Here is a 16739-nt window from a genome sequence, read left to right as displayed (position 1 = left end):
ATGATTTGACCGTGAATACGCGCGATGTCTTCGGCTTCATTTCCACGGCCTCAAAATAGCACCCGCCCGCTTGCTTCCTTGCTTACTAGTGGAGCACAAGGAGAAACTTTCTGACCCTGACATGATTTTACTCTTAATTAGCCGAACTTTTGATCGCCGTCGCAGCAGCCAGCCAGCAGCCTGCCAAAAGACGCAGACGATGACGCGAAAGTATAGAAAGTTATTCGTCCATAAAGTGTCGCAGTCAGGCACTCGTAAATTTCGGCGAGCCATTCCTGCTGGTCCCAGGAGGAAAATGAGGAATCTTCGGTGAGATTCCTTCCGACAGCAGCCAGAGCAGCGGTGCGACGCGGCGTTGCGTTGCGTCTTTGTGTGTGTGCTTTTTCAAGCACGACAAAAACAATCACTGCGTTATCGCTCTGACGGGCCGTCTATTCCAACTTTTCCTGTTTTGCGGTACTTTGTCGGGCGGATTATTTTTCTTTTTTCCGTCTCCTCTCACATTGTCTTGGCTGGCAGCACCGAGAAAAAATATATATCCTTTTTTATGTAACCACAAAAAAAAAAGCCGTAGTCAGAGGCCAATTAGGCGGTAGGCATTTTGGCAGCTTTGAGCGGAATATTTTTAACATTGTTTTCCCAATGCCTAATATCGGCAGATTCCATCGGAATTTCTTGGTGTTCTTCGATTTATTTCGAATTCCTAGGAAAGCATTATTGGTTCCGGATTAGCCGGTTGCTGTTATATTTTACGCTTTCACTCTTTCCCCTCTGTCTCTGAACACTCACTGGCGGAAAAGTTCAGTTCCCTACGGATCGGTCGGCCGAGGTTTGCCGGTTGGAGAAAAACTCCGGAAAAATGTCATGTGAAAGTTGGTTTTTACCATTTCCGGCTTCCTCCTCGGTTCTTGCTTCGTTCACGCTCCTCTGTGCCGTCCCGCAGCAGCATCGCAAACAATCAACGAGTGGTGATAATATTCATGGGATGTGGCATTATTTCGCTGTTTTTGGCAACTTGACAGGTTGCGGATCGGTCGCGTTTGTTGCTCCGCAGTCGCTGTCAGCTGCCGGTTTGCCGTTGAATGCCGGCTGGCTGGTCGCATTTTTCCGGCTACGAAAATAGCATTTTAATTTACATGCTAATTGGCTCACTCGATTATCGCGGATTGAAAACGATTCGTGAAGGCAGTTATCGGTGGGTGTGGGTTGCCCTTTCAATTTCCCGGTGTGGTTAATGGCGAAATGAGAAATATATCGATGTTTTTGTTTTTGTTTTTGATTTTCAGTTGCACCTGTCTGCCGTCCGGGTCTGGTTACGACCTACAACGTCGGTCGGTACGAGCAAGCGAAGATTTCCTGCGAACTGGAGGCCAACCCGACGGATGTGGCCTTCGTGTGGAAGCACAACACATCGGTATCGGAGACTTTGGACATCCCGTCCACTCACGTTAGCAGCGAGCAGGCGAAGAGCATCTTCCGTTTTAAACCAATCAGCGAAAGTGTAAGTAATGAACTTAATTTTACCCTATTTTTTGAAGCGATTGAAAACAAACTTCAAGCAGAACAGAAGAAAACTAAATTTCAAAACTTCGAATGTTCGACTCTTCAAATTCCAAATCCCAAATCCCAAAAGTGGAAATCCTCAAAATTGACATCGAAAACAGATTAAGCCAAATCGATTCTACGTTCAATCCTTTCGAGCATCCGGGGCAACATCCGAATCAGTGAGCTGACGTCTGTCACAAGCGATCCGTTCCGTTCCGTCATCGTCAGTTCGTAGCTTAATTTACACTCCCGGCAATTCCCGGCAGTTTCCGTCAGTGTAGTCAATTTGTGACCCAATTGATCATCCAGCCCTATCCGACAAGTCAGCCAGGAAGGAATTCGTTCCGGTCGGTGAGGCTTGATTTACATCGAAATTCCGACTGCTTGCTGCTGGAGCAGATTGCCTAATATGTCAGTCCTGGCTGGATTGCGCCTTCGCTCGGAACGGGAAAATCTGGGAAATTTTACTGCTGCCGGTATGCAATTCACACGGTCGGAAGCGAATAATTATCCTCTATTTTGTTAGGAGGTAGCGTCATTATTATCATTTTCATCATCGTCGTCGTCGTTGGCGTTGCCGTCGGTGCCGTCCTCGGACGAACGATATGTATCAGTCTCTACTCCCACATTAGCCACGGATTGTCGTCGTGCAGGATGGCGGAAACCGCGGAGGATTACATCACATCAAACGAGTTCCCATCTATCAAGAGCGGTAGCGCAGGGCGGTGAGTTGGATAGGTGCTGGCCCAGTTTTTACGACCGTGATAGACCGTGTGAAGAACAGCTGCGAAGAACTGGGACTCATCATCGTCATCACCAACAACTGCGCAGATGTTGCGGAATAGTCGTCGTAATGAAGTTATCGTCGCCTGACGTAACTTCAGGTGTGGATTCGAAGAGGATTACTGGACGTACGGGAACATTGTACGGCACCAATCCCTCCAGTTTGACGTTCACCACGATTCCGGCTCAAAGTCGAGTGTCATGTGCTGTTGCTTCAGTCATTCCAAAAATTTCCCATCTGACGGTCTATTATAATAATGGCAATCCTTACGAGAGGCCAGTGCACATTTCATCCCGGTGCCGGTGTGGTGGCGATGATGACGACACAGTGAGCTGAGCGTTCGCACTGTTTGATTGCGACAGGCAGTCTGTCGTGTCGCGCTGCAGAGCCGAAGCGGAAGGGCGCTCCCTGGCGCGTAGGTCTTGCCATCAGCATTTATTTATTCATGACATTTTATACGAAACATATCCAGAGAAGAATCCTTCGGGTGGGTCGGTCCAGCCAGCCCAGCGCAGAGACTGCGAAAGCGACAGCCGCATCTAGGTCGGTCCAACACCCTGCGAGAGGAACCGTAACGTAGCGGTGTCATGCTACCTCACCGCACTCATTATTCATGGGGATTCAAATGACGCTGGAACGCAACACAGTGCCACAGGACGGACGGCCAGAGGATAACATTGTGCGGACCGGAAGAGGAGAATTTGTTGTCCACGCTGTGCTTGAGTCTTAAGCTAACGAAATTCATGAAAAGTATGGTCAGCATGTAAAGACTAACAAGACATAAATTTACATAATCGGCTGATTAACATCAGTTTTGTTTTCGAATAAAATACTACCTTCATAGTGCTTTGAATTCATATTGCTTCATAGCTTTCATAGTGCATAGTCCTTTAATAAGGATTTTGTTTTCTCGACTAGGAATCGTTTCTAGGTATGTTACAGTAAGTGTCAACATGTTTGAAATCAAAACAGATCAACTGGAACTGCATGAAACGAACATTAGGCAACACACTCTGTTCAGCTAATCAGAATGTTAAAATAGGACAGCTAAACCAAGCAGCCAGTCGAAATACTATAATCCTTAGCAGTAACTTCCGAAAGTTTGGAATATTTTGTAAAATTAATAAGGTAAAATTCGTAGGTTTTGTTGATATTTTCGAAGGACTCATAATTTGCCTTGGATTAGGTAAATTTAGATAGTACTTATGCGAATAAAATCCCCTGTAGAGAGAGATCCGTGGTTTGCAGTCCGCCAAAGAAGATTGTTTTTTAAGCGGTCAATTTGGTAGCCTGGATTTCCGGGCCCAACACTTACTATTTAGCAAAAGTATGACTGACTAGCTGGTATTGATATCATGCATAGTTTTCATAGTTTAGAGCATCTCCATGAATGGCGAAGGAACAGTCACGCTTTGATACCGTGTCAAGCGATGCTTTACGCAATTGATTGTCGTCCAGCATGTTTACCGGATGAACACTGAAATTCTGTAATCGGCCGATTCCAAAGTCTAGCAGGTCCTTGGCTACCTGACTAGCATTGCTTACACAACCGTCAATCTCCACTAAGAGGACAGAATTGTATATGCGGTATTTCTGCGTTTGCTTGCGTGAGGCTGGAATGTACACCATAATACGTAACTACCTAACAGCACAATTGACAAAGAGCAGCGATCTTCAAAGTGGATTACTTCGAACGACAATGTGAATGTTTCGAACTGTCTACACGATGGTAGGTTCGACAACGAAAAGGTAGCCCACCTGGAGGCGAAGTACGACAGTTATTCGCCACGGAACACCAAGATTGATATGGGGGATATGAACGGTCAGATCGGTTTGGAAGCGATACATAGACCGACGTTTGGGCCCATAATCTGCACACCGTCACTAACGATAACGACCGGCGGTGCAGCAACTTTGCAGTTTTCCAAAGCAGCCAGACGTCGCCGCAAACTACGCGTGTTCACTCGAAACTGCGCTGCCGGAAGAGGACAAGCTGGACGAAGCCCCTCTCGAGAACTGTTGGAACACTATCAAAACAGCCATCAGCAGTGTAGCGAAGAGCTCCATCGGGCATGTGGCCCGGAATCAGCGGAACGATTGGTTTGACGATGAATGCAGGAGGGTGATGGATGAGGAGAACGCTGCGCGGGCGGCCAAGATGCGCAGTACCACACGTCAGAACGTGGAAAGACACAAACAGAACAAGATGCAGCGAAACCAAATCATTCGGGAGAAAAGGCGCTACCTGGAAGAGCAGGAATATGCAGAGTTGGAGCGGCTGCTTCGTTCTCAGGAAACGCGAAAGTTCTACCAGAAACTGAACGGATCCCGCAAAGGCTTTGTGCCGCGAGCCGAAATGTGTCGGGATAAGACTGGCAGTATTCTGACGGACGATCGTGAGGTGACGGATAGGTGGAAGCAGCACTTCGACGAACACCTGAATGGCGCCCAGGCGGAAAACCATGGCGGCGGGGAAAGCAATTTCGACGGTGCAGCAAACGGGGAAGAGGTGCCAGCCCCAACGATAGGCGAAGTTAAGGAGGCCATCATGCAGCTAAAGAACAACAAGTCAGCTGGAAAAGATGGCATCGGAGCGGAGCTTATTATGGCACCAGAAAAGCTGGCCGTTTATATACACCGACTAATAGTTAAAATTTGGCATACGGAACAGCTACCGGAGGAGTGGAAAGATGGGGTTATCTGCACGATATATAAAAAGGGCGACAAGTTGGACTGTGAGAACTATCGAGCGATTACCGTTCTCAATGCCGCTTATAAAGTGCTGTCCTAAATCATTTTCCGCCGTCTATCACCAATTGCAAACAGATTTGTGGGAACTTATCAAGCCAGCTTCGTCGAAGGTCGGTCTACAACGAATCAAATATTTACACTGCGGCAAATCCTCCAAAATAGCCGCGAATACTGAGCTCTCACGCATCATTTGTTAGTTGGCTTCAAAGCCGCATATGATACCATCGACCGGAAAGAGCTATGGAAAATCATGGACGAGAACAACTTCCCCAGGAAGCTCATCAAACTGATTAAATCTACGGTGGATGGTACTGTGTTCGGATTTCGGGTGGATTGCCAAGTTCATTCAAATTACACAGAGGGCTTCGTCAAGGTGATGGTCTTTCATGCCTTCTGTTCAACATTGCGCTATAAGCTGTCGTGAACCGAGTGGATATCAACAGGCAGGGCACGATGTTCAACAAATCTAGTCAATTCGTCTGCTTTGCCGATGATATGGATATTAACGACAGAACATCTGTGGCGGTGGTGGTGGCTGAACGGTACACCAGACTAAAGCGCGGAGCAGAAAAGATTGAGTTAAAGGAAAATACGTCTAAAACAATCCCCAGCGGAACCGAAGCCGAACGACGCCGCTTGGGCAGTAGTATATTGATCGACGGCGATGAGTTTGAGGTAGTTGACGAATTTGTCAACCTTGGCTCGCTGGTAACGGCGGGCAATGATACCAGTCGTGAGAGTCGGACGCTTATTAGACCGGTTGTTTTCTACGGGCATGAAACATGGACAACGCTCGAGGAGGACTTGCGAGTGCTCCGAGTTTTCGAACGATGATCTTCGCCGGCATACAGGAGAACGGAGTATGAAGGCGGAGGATGAACCTTGAACTCGCACAGCTCTATGGCGAACCCAGTATCCAGAAGGTGGCCAAACATGAACGGATACGATGGGCAGGGCATGTTGCAAGAATGCCGGACAACTACCCTGCAAAGATGGTGTTCGCCTCAAATCTGGTAGGAATAAGACGACCAGGAGCGCAGCGAGCAAGATGGTTAGACCAGGTGGAGCGAGATCTGGCGGAGAGTACTCGTTGTCCGCGGAATTGGAGAGCGGTAGCCCTCAACCGGTGTTCAACAGGCTTTGTCTTAAGACGGCAAGCCACCCAAGTAAGTATCAGTACGGCTCGCTCTGTTAGCTCCGGGGTACGATTCAGGTCTAACAAAGCAGTTGTCGTTTGTTCGAATCGGGACTTAGCGGTGCTGCTATACAATCAGTAGAATCATTGCATTGGTCCCACAGGGGTCCTGTACTCTAATAACGTTCTTAAGGACGTTTATACCCATGGTTTCGCTTGCATGCGGCACGGATATTGACCCGGATCATTACCTGGTAGCAAAATATGTACCTAGGCTCAAAAGTATCGCTGGAGACAAAAAGCTTATCAAAAACTACCCTAGCTAGCGGTAACGAGCTATTGACTAGCGCGGATTTTAAGTAACTACGATCTTGAGGAGAGAAAGCACTAGAAAAAGAACATAGATCGGGAAAACCTGGAACAACTATTTCGAGTTAACTCTACGCGCAAGTGCTATGGGAAAGTTGATCAATCTCGTGAAGAACCTACCGCAGGTGTAGATGGAATGAGTCATTTGTTCCGTCAATCTCAATTGCAGTAATTACCACGGCATTACGTTGATCAACGTTGTCCACAAGTTGCTCTCACACAGTTTGTTACGTCGTCTATACCCAATAGCAAGTGAATTCATAGGGCAGTATCAGGCGGATTTAGTGAGGGCCCGTTCTACTGCGGATTACGAATTCACTCTCCGACAAATCCTCCAGAAATGTCGGGAGTGCAACATGCCCATTGCCCACACATCATATTTACGATACAGTCGAATGCGAACGCGATTGCCCCCCCCCCCCCTCAAGAATAACAAGGCAGCTAGCAAAGATGACATCGCGGTAGAACTTATCAAGATGGGCCCGGATAGGTTGGCTACCTGTCTACACCGGCTTATAGATAGGATTTGAGAAACATAACAGTTGCCGGAGTAATATGCCTAATATACAGGAATTGTCGCCTTTCTTGGAATGTGAGTACTATCGAGCGATCGCTATCCTCAACACCGCTTATAAAGTGCTTTTTCAAATCATCTTTCGCCTTCTATCGCCGCTAGCAAGTAGATTCGTGGGAAGTTATCAAGCCGGTTTTGTGACGTGCGATCGACAACGGGCCAAATCTTCGTGCTGCGACAGATCCTTCAAAAGTGTCGCAACTACCAAGTTCTTACGCGCATCCCATTCATATATTTCAAGGCCGCCTATGACACTATCCGCCGTGGCGAGCTATGGAATATTATGGACGGGAAGCTGACAAGACTGATTAAGGCCATGACGGATGATGTACAGTGCTGTGTGGGGATATCGGGCGCGTTATCAAGCCCGTTTGAAACATGCAGAAGACTTCGACAAGACGATGGTATTTCCTGTCTTCTGTTCAACTTTGCACTAGAAAGTGTTATGAAACGTGCAGGTTTTAACTTGCGGGGCAAAGCAAAGCAAAGCCATGGGTATTAATGTCCTACATAACTTGACCCTTCTTTATCGACAGACTTCGCAGCCGATTATTACAGTACAGTAAAATTACAGCATCGTTCCTCGGAGCTAGCTGGGCGGGCAGTTGCGGGGCATGCGGAACACGATCGTTAATAAATCTAACCAATTTATCTGTTTCGCTGACGACCTGGCCACTGTCGGAAGGACGTTTCAGGTGGTTGCTGAGCAGTATACCAAACTGAAATATAAAGCAGTGAAGGTTGCATTAGTGGAGTGGAATACGTCTAAAACCAAGTACCTGTAAGCAGGAAGAACCAAGCGCGATTAAGTTCGCATAGGCAAAAGTGTGGTAGTCGAGGGTGGACGAGTTCGAGGTGGTGGACGAATTTATATACCTTGGTTTGTTGATGACGTCGGATAATAACTGTAGCATACAAATACGCAAACGCATTCTTGTCCGTAGTCGTGTTTGCTACGGATTCCACAAGATCCTGAGGCCTGGTAAGCTTCACCACCGTACCAATTGCACCATGTACAAAACGCTAAGACCGGTCCGGTAGTTCTCTACTGGCACGAAACGTGGGCAATGCTAAACGGGGATTTGACTGCACTGGCCGTATCTGAACGTGAATAACTTTTTCATGGTATTTTCAAAAATCAAGCGTTTTCTGCAAAATTGTACGAGATACCAAAGTTCTTGTTTCAGTGTAGTGTTGATAGATATCAAGGCGACTAAACAGTACAGGACAATCGATATTCCCGTGAAGGAGATCGCCGAGGAAATACGCCTTAGCCACATTGTCTCTTCCTTCCTGCGGTTTTATATCAATAAGCTTGCAACTGCTTTTGCAACTTGCTAGATTACGTGGGTTACGCCAGTCGAGTGTAGATTTCGCAAAGCAAAACGAACAAATTTCACCTGAACTCTTTTCTATTCGATAAATTGCATTTTGGTAGAAAGGAAATCAAACAAAGGCGGAGTAATCCAGCATAGGACGATCTAGCGAGCAATATGAAGAATTCAAGTAATGACATTCTTGAAGGTTTTAGCAAAACGGAGCAGAAATCCTAGTTGCGAGGAAGCTCTGAACACAACGAAGGGAATGCGGTCCTAAAAAGTTAGTTTCGAGTCAAGCGAGACCCCAAAACTCCGCCTGCAAATGGCGGATCTCGGTAGAAGCATTTTCGATGAACCTGAAAATACTGAGAACCTGAGCAGAGGGTCCAAAGCCTCCAAAGGAGGATGGTTTTAATACCTGTTATCCATGGCTAAAAGTAAAACAGTGAATGGATAAACCCCTAATCCAAAGTGTCATGCGATGCGCCGGACTCTTCTTTTCCCTCAACTCGTGGGATTCTATTTGAATAATCAAAATAAAACAAACTTAAATTTAATGAGCGCGGACGGATTAGATAATCCGTTCGCAAGAGGTGGTATTCAGAAATCTCCGCCGATGGATACGAGTAGAAGCGCCAGCGTAAGCGGAAAGGGAAACGGCATACCTGTCGCTCCAACTGCATCTACGCCGGACGCAGCAATGAACGGCCCGTCGTTAATAGAAGCAGTGGCAGGAAAGATAGACATGCTACCAAGAGTGGTAGGGGCGTCTCATCAGCTCGATGCCATTATCGAGTTCGTGGCAGGTCGCAGCACCCTAGTGAAGAACCTGAAACAAAGTCTGCTCATGCTTCGGGGCACCATGCGTGCTGCGATGAAGGAGCACTGCGAACTCGAAGCGCGAGTAAAAGTGGCAGAGAAAGAGACCGAGAAGGCGTTTGAATCGTGGTCTGCACAAACGGATGCCTGCCCGTCAATGACTGACCACACCGTGACCCTCGCGACTACGGAGCAGCCCAACGACAACAAGATATCCACCAAAGGCACAAGGCAGTCCCCAGGGAAAGAAATCCCCACGGGTCTGAAGAAGCGCCTGATCTCAAAGGGTAGTAAGCCAACCGAAGAACCCACTGAGGGTAATCAATACTCCGATCCCAAAGTATTTGTGGAAGCGATCCGAAGAGAATGCGGTGATCGCGGTATGCCCGATCCGAACGCTGATCATTTGGTTGAGGTACTGTCGCGAGCGTGTGACGCTACCATGCCTAGGAAAGGTCGACCTAGGTATGGGAGGTCACCGGATTACTGGTGGACAGATGAAATTGCGGAACTCCGCGCAGTGTGCTTTCGTGCGAGGAGAATTATGCAAAGAGCTCGTTCGGACAAAGGCAGAGCTAAAGGTCGAGTAGCACTTGTTGCTACAAGCGCAGCGCTTAAGAGTGGGATAAAAGCTAATAAACGAGCCTGCTTTGAAAGGTTATGTGCTAGTGCCAATGCGAACCCGTGCACAGTGATCCAAACAGCAAAATACGTGTTCGTGTGCTCAAAGAAGTACTATTTTTCACCAAAAAAGCTTAAAATCTGCGGAACTTTGGAAAATAACATATAATAATGTTCTACAGAAACGTCGATTTTAGCAAGATAAACAACTTTCTAGAACACTATGAAAACGTAAAAACTGACCAGAATAAGTCAGGGTTTAAAAACTGTTTTAAAGGGTTTGCCCACGAATAACGCTTCACAGATAACCCATACCAAACCCATATCTCGAATATACGAGAAAATAAATTTCGTAGCTCTCTTTCAAGGGAATTAATCACCCAAAGATTTCTCTCACAAGAAGGGACTTATTATACCAAGAAATGTTTCTAAAGATATCGCACGATCACGTATTTCGCTGTTTGGACCACTGTGCCGTGGGGTGATGCCTACAGGGTCATAATGGCAAAGACCAAGGGCGTGATGGCGCCCGCAGAGCAATCGCCAGAGATGCTGGAGCGGATCATCGAGCCTCTTTCCGTGCCACGAGCTAAGGCCCTGACCCCAGGCCGCTGAGTCGTCCCACGGCCGACGTTCCAGTATCTCAGACCATAGCGTAGGATAGTCGGCCTCCCAGCCGAACATCCAAAGTAACGTGGGTGACGGCGGTTTAGAGGTCGGGGAGGAAGTAACGGTTACGAACGAGGAACTCATTGAGATCGCTAAATCCCTAAAGGTGAACAAGGCACCGGGGTCAGACGGAATCCCGAATATGGCCATTAAAGCGGCTATTCTAGAGGTTTCCGAATTATTCGGGGCAGTAATGGGTAGATGGCTGGAAGCTGGCCACTTCCCGGACAGATGAAAGCGACAGAACCTGGTCCTGTTGACGAAGCCGGGAAAACCTCCGGGTATGCCCTCGTCATATAGGCTGATCTGTCTGCTCGATACTGCCGGCAAGGTGCTGGAGAGAGTTATACTTAACAGACTCGTACAGTGTACTGAGGGTACAAACGGTCCGTCAAGGAACCAATTCGGCTTCCGAAACGGCAAATCTACGGTGGATTCCGTTTTGTCGGTCACTAAGACAGCCGAGGTGGCAATCCAGCGCAATCCAGGACAGCTATTCGCTATTGCGCAGTTGTCACGCTCGACGTGAGAAATGCGTTTAACAGCGCTAGCTGGGATTCCATAGCCACCTCGCTTCTGAACGTCCAAGTGGGCCCGGTGTTGTGGAACGTCATGTATGACAAGGTGTTTAAGCTGTATTCCCGGTAAGGGTGGTGATTGTCGGCTTTGCGGACGACATCACCTTGGAAGTCTACGGTGAATCTGTCAGAGAGGTTGAGTTGACGGCTACCCACTCTATAAACATTATTGAAGATTGAATGCGATCCAGGAAACTGGAGCTAGCGCATCATAAAACGGAGGTTATTGTGGTGAACAACCGCAAGTCGGTGCAGCAAGCAAGTATCAGCGTCGGGGACTGCACTATTTTGTTAATGCGGTCCTTAAAACTCCTTGGAGTCATGGTCGACGACAAGCTCAAGTTCGGGAGCCACGTCGTCTGTGCCTGCAAAAAGGCTTCCACAGCTCTTTCGGAATTGTCGGTATATGGCAGCAGGCGAAGGCTATTAGCCAACGTGGTCCAGTCCATACTCAGGTATGGCGGGCCGGTGTGGCCATCGGCGTTAGGTACCAAAAGCTATCTAGCCAAGTTGGAAAACACCTATCGTCTCATGTGCTTGAGAGTGGCGAGTGCGTATCGCACAGTTTCACATGACGCAATCTGCGTCTTAGCGGGTATGATGCCTATTGGCATCATCATCAGCGAGGGCGTAGAGTGCTTCAACCAACGTGGAACTGGAGGCATACGGAGTACCACAAGATCGGCCTCAATGACCACATGGCAGCGGGCATGGTCTAACTCCACAAAAGGCCAGTGGACACATCGACTTATCCCGGAACTATCCGGGTGGGTCAACAGGCGCCACGGTGAAGTCAACTTCCACCAAACACAGATTCTGTTAGGGTATGGTTATTTTGGACAGTATCTGCACAAGTTTGGGCATGCGGAGTCCCCCGCGTGTCCCGAATGCGTGGTTGTTGAGGAAACTGCAGAACATGCTTTCTTCATATGCCCTCGTTTCGCGGGCGCGAGAAGCAACATGGTGGCAGTGAGCGTACAGGACACTACTCCGGATAACTTAGTCCAAAGGATGTGTTCTAGCTCGGACGTCTGGGGTGCGGTCAATGCGGCTGCTACCCAGATCGTACTTGAGCTACAAAACCGCTGGAAAGCCGATCAACGGCGAATAAACAACCTAACTACCATAGTCCAGTAGTTATCTAAGAGAGTGCGTTAAGCAGAATAGCCTCTCCCTGAAATAATACCGATAAGGTGGTGCCAGGGGGGATTAAGACTGTAGACTCGAGTAGGGTTTTAGTGGGTCTGGATCCTCACGCCCCATTAGGGGGGGGGGGGTCGGTATACCTAACCCCACTCCCTGAGTTGTGTTCTCAGGTGTCTGATAGCACCGTATCTTCTAAGGTGCTCAGCAGATTTCTCTACTCGTAAAAAAAGCGAGACCCCAAGTCCTTTACAGTAGTTTCGTGTTTTAGGTGCGTCTCACAAAAGATGTAATCATACAGATACGTGTCTCGTTTGCGACCGAAGCGGATGACGGGACAATTGGGCACATTTAGTATCATCTTGTTAATTCGGCACCATTCATCAAAGGTTTCAAGATCCTGTTGCAAGAGATGGACGTCGTAAGGGCTTTTTACTGTAGAGTACATTTTAAAGGCGTCAGCATATGATGATCTCAAACATTTTGAGGATCATGTTCACGTCATTCATGTACAGCAGAGACAGAAACGGTCCCAAATAGCTACCTTGGGGAAAGCCGGAGGTCACAGACATTGTTCTGTCAGTGACGTATGAGCGAAGCCAAGTCAGCAGATCGTCGTAAATGCCCAATTTGTGGTATTTGGAGATGGATATCTAGTGTTTGAAGTCCTCCCAGTTGGTTTCGAGGTATGAAGCTGGCCTAATAAGCCAGTCGTCGTATGTTCGAATCTAGACTGGGAGAGGCTGTTAGAGTCAATAGGATCGTAGCAACTAGCCCTGCAATTGTCCTGCACTCTAACAGCTGGCTGCGAAGTCTGTCGTTTAAAAACAGAAGGTCTAGTTTCGATAACGGAATGTAGCACCTAGGCTTTGCTTTATCTAGTAGTTGATACGGTCGAAAACTGCAAAGAGGTCGGTATTTATGATGTTAGTTCGATTACTTTCTTGGATTGCATGGATGTTCAACGTTGTAAAGGCGATTAAATTGGTTGTTATTGCCTAATCGAACTACTTATCACGAAATAAATCGGATACCAAAGTTATGATTATGTTTATTATAAGATCAATAGTTAAGTTTGCTTCTTATCTTATAGTACTGATTTTCTGCATCACATCGAATGTCAGCACATTGAGACAATTCTTCGCTGACAGTTGAATTATGTTACTTCCATTATGGTTTCAGTCTTTCTTCTTCTTTTTGTTTGCATTTTAGCTCCTGTTTCAATTACACGACCCATTCTTTTTCACGCAAATTAAAAACTAATCGCTTCTTGCAATCTTGATATGCAGCGCCGAAGTGCTGCCGTCCAGCAGCAGTACCAGCAGCCGGCAGTACAAAATGACACTAACCGAAGAAGGTTGAAATTTCATCCAGCATCTCGAACGTTGTTGGTTGGATAGCAAACACTTGACGACTTCTCAACCTCTACAAAGAAATTCCGCAGTAGCAAGACTGTAAACAAGAAATTATGATAATTGAAAACATAATAGCTGTTTGCTTTCTTTCCACTGGTCCAACATCGGTAGCTAGCAGGAGTCGGCTCGGTTCGGCACGATGGGAAAGGTGTTCTCTGCCCTGGTGCTGTTCCGAAGTTTTTATGAATACTGCGAAGGATTTCACCCCTTTGTGCCACCTTCGCTGCTGTTGCCGCCTTATTTCGCTCGCCCGCAAAGATGAAGCCAGAGGCGGTGATGTCCTTATCTTGCATCGTTGCGTCGTCTTGTCGGGGCACGGTAGTAGAGGGAAAGAGGTCGCGCGCGGTACGAGGCGAAACTTCGTTAGACCATCAACCTGGCGGAACGTGTACGGATAAGCTTGTGGAAAAGTACACATTAAACCACACACAATCCAGGGTTCATCCTCCATCTCAGGTTTTCAGTTGACAGCATCCCGCAGCATATCAAGCTAGGCAGCTAGGCTAGGTCAGGTGTGTCGTGCCGTGCCGCCTAGGTTCGTGCTGCAGTAGAGCGTAGAAAAATCCACTAGCTGTGGAGTAATGAAAAAAAAAAATGAAAGGAAAAAAAGAAAAAGGTTTTTTCATTCTTTCATCCTAGAGAAAAAGGTGATGCCCCGGTGGAAATGGTCGGCTTACACCACCAAGCACAAACCGCAACAAAATGAGCTCTTAAAAGTGGACCCTTTTTTGCCGCTAATGGTGAAACCAGGCGCCAGTTGCCTCACCGCAGCAGCACCACCAGACCGGGGAAAGTGAAAAGAAAAGAAAGACTATAGCAATCTCTCCGGCGGCGGCCCCTTTGCGGTAATCTGATCTTGGTTGACAGTGTTCCATTTTTTTTCTTTTTCTTCTTTTTTTCCTTTTGGCTTTTCGGAAGAGTGTGAAATATTCAAATTGGGGTCGTAAATTGAACCTGCACTGCAGATTAAGGCAGTTGAGAAAATAGTGAAGCTTTTAAGGCGCAGTAAATGTTGGGAGATATTTCCGAAAAGCGAAGCGTTTTACTTTCCCAGTAAGTTCACGCTAATGGCACGGTGTAATCTGATCGGTGATTTTATGATTTTAGAGCGCGCTTCGAAAGTTCGTCTGACTTCCTAAATCGTATGTTCCGTGCGGATAAAATCTACCTTCTGCTTTGGATTAGTTTAAATGATCACAGGGTGGAAAGGAAAAGTCGAGAAAATATCATCACTGAATTGACTAAATAATACACCTTATGCTTTCGCGAGAGCGCTGATCAGCATAAAATGTTCCGCTTGAAGTTTTCCTCTAATATTCAGCACAATTTTGCGAATCGTTTGTTGAATCATGTTCTTCACCTTTCTTTGCAGGACTACGGTACCCTCCTGTGCTGGGGGAGCAACGAAATCGGTACCCAAACCGAACCGTGCGTATTTAATCTGATACCGGCAGGTACGAGACGGGAAATTGCTAACCAATTCAGACGGAGCCAATCGCTAACTTCGTAATTTCTTTTTATCTCTCTCGCAGGCAAACCGGATCCCCTGTCTAACTGTACCATTCTGAATCAGACGTTCGATATGCTTCAGATCGAATGTCTGGAAGGATTCGACGGTGGTTTGCATCAGGAATTTCTGGCGGAAATGTACGTCATCGGGAACCGGCAGCTGATTGGATCAATCAAGAGCAGGTAATGATGTCATTGCGGTCATAAATCAACCGACAAATGTTTGAACTCGAGTTTCGCTTCCGTCCGAAGGGTACCCATCTTCGACCTGAAAGGATTGGAACCGGGCGTGGGCTACAACATCTTTTTGTCGGCCAGAAACTCCAAAGGATCCAGCGAGCCGACCTATCTGCAGGCCTTTACTTTGAAGAACCCGGAGAAACAAACTGGTTAGTTAAAACTTTTCCACAAGCTTTCAGCACTTCCCGGGCTCGGACCGGCCAGCCAGCGGCAAGCGCTTGAAATTCTCACCGTTCCAAAGTTGATCGAATTGGGACTAATAATCAAAACTTTTAATTGCTTCTTCAGCACTTTGCTTGCTACTGCCGGTGGGGCCAACCAGTAAAGTTAACGGACTGACTCTGGTCTCTGTTCTTCTAACCCTCACGCTCACTTCCATCCACTCGATAATCCACAGATCTGTCCCTGGTGTACGCACCGACGCTGCATCAGATTAAGCCATTCATCGGGACCTTGCTGGGGGTGGTTGCGGCCATCATCTCCATCGCATCCATCATCGTGTGCATCACTCGGTTACGCGGTTCGGCTGGCAGGGATCGCGACTGCAGCAACATGTCGACAAACGACGCGTCCGGCATCAGCCAATCGATGCCAACCGAGGGCGAACTGGCTCGGGAACAGCAGTGCAACGGTAGCATAGACAGCATCGAAAAGAATCCGGACATCATCCCGCAAGGTAGGCTGTTCGACGTGATTCGGTGGCGCGGTAAACAACGTTTTTCCAGTTACCGTTCCACTAATTAATGTGAAAGTTTTTTTACCTACACCTAAATTCAAACTATGTTATCCAAAAATACTTTTACACACTCGCAAATTTTTGTTTTATTTCCAACGAGTCCTGGCCAATTGCCATAAGTTTCAGTCTATCTACATCCCGCAGGGAAACTCCCGCACCTGCTGGAAGAAGACGAGAAAGCTTTCGAGTGGCTAAACAGCAGTGCCCACCCGCGGTTGTACGCGACCGCGGCGCTGGCCGAGCAGCAGCACCAACAGGTGGGTGGCCTAATCGGGCCGCCGGGTGTTCCCGCGGTCGGAGCCTACGACAGTCGGACGTTCTACGCGACGATGCGCGACGGTGCCTGCATGCAGCAGAACGTCTACCCGAGCGCGATGCTGGCCGACAATCAGAACTACATCCCGGTGCACAGCAGCATGATTCCCACGCCGGTGATCGGTGGCTACGGCAACGACAGTCACAAGGTAAGTTCATTTACCGTGTCGCCTGATTTCGGGAGCCGTTTCGTTAACCTAATGACTTTATCCTGACT

At 47.6% G+C, this 16739-nt stretch overlaps 1 protein-coding gene across 1 annotated transcript in view; it reads left to right on the top strand.

Moving 5' to 3' along the window:
* Positions 1-16739, top strand: part of LOC128739455 (uncharacterized) — a 203793-nt gene that overhangs the window by 164116 nt on the left and 22938 nt on the right. Inside the window, exons 10-15 of the mRNA XM_053834941.1 lie at positions 1287-1501; positions 15095-15176; positions 15255-15414; positions 15484-15620; positions 15869-16147; positions 16352-16671. Of these exons, the coding sequence (XP_053690916.1) occupies positions 1287-1501; positions 15095-15176; positions 15255-15414; positions 15484-15620; positions 15869-16147; positions 16352-16671 (1193 nt within the window). The remainder of the gene's footprint in view (positions 1-1286; positions 1502-15094; positions 15177-15254; positions 15415-15483; positions 15621-15868; positions 16148-16351; positions 16672-16739) is intronic.

The sequence above is a fragment of the Sabethes cyaneus genome, chromosome 3, assembly GCF_943734655.1.
Source record: "Sabethes cyaneus chromosome 3, idSabCyanKW18_F2, whole genome shotgun sequence".
Lineage (NCBI taxonomy): Eukaryota > Metazoa > Arthropoda > Insecta > Diptera > Culicidae > Sabethes > Sabethes cyaneus.
The sequence above is the reverse complement of the archived record's forward strand: the minus strand, read 5'-3'. Positions and strand labels throughout refer to the sequence as shown.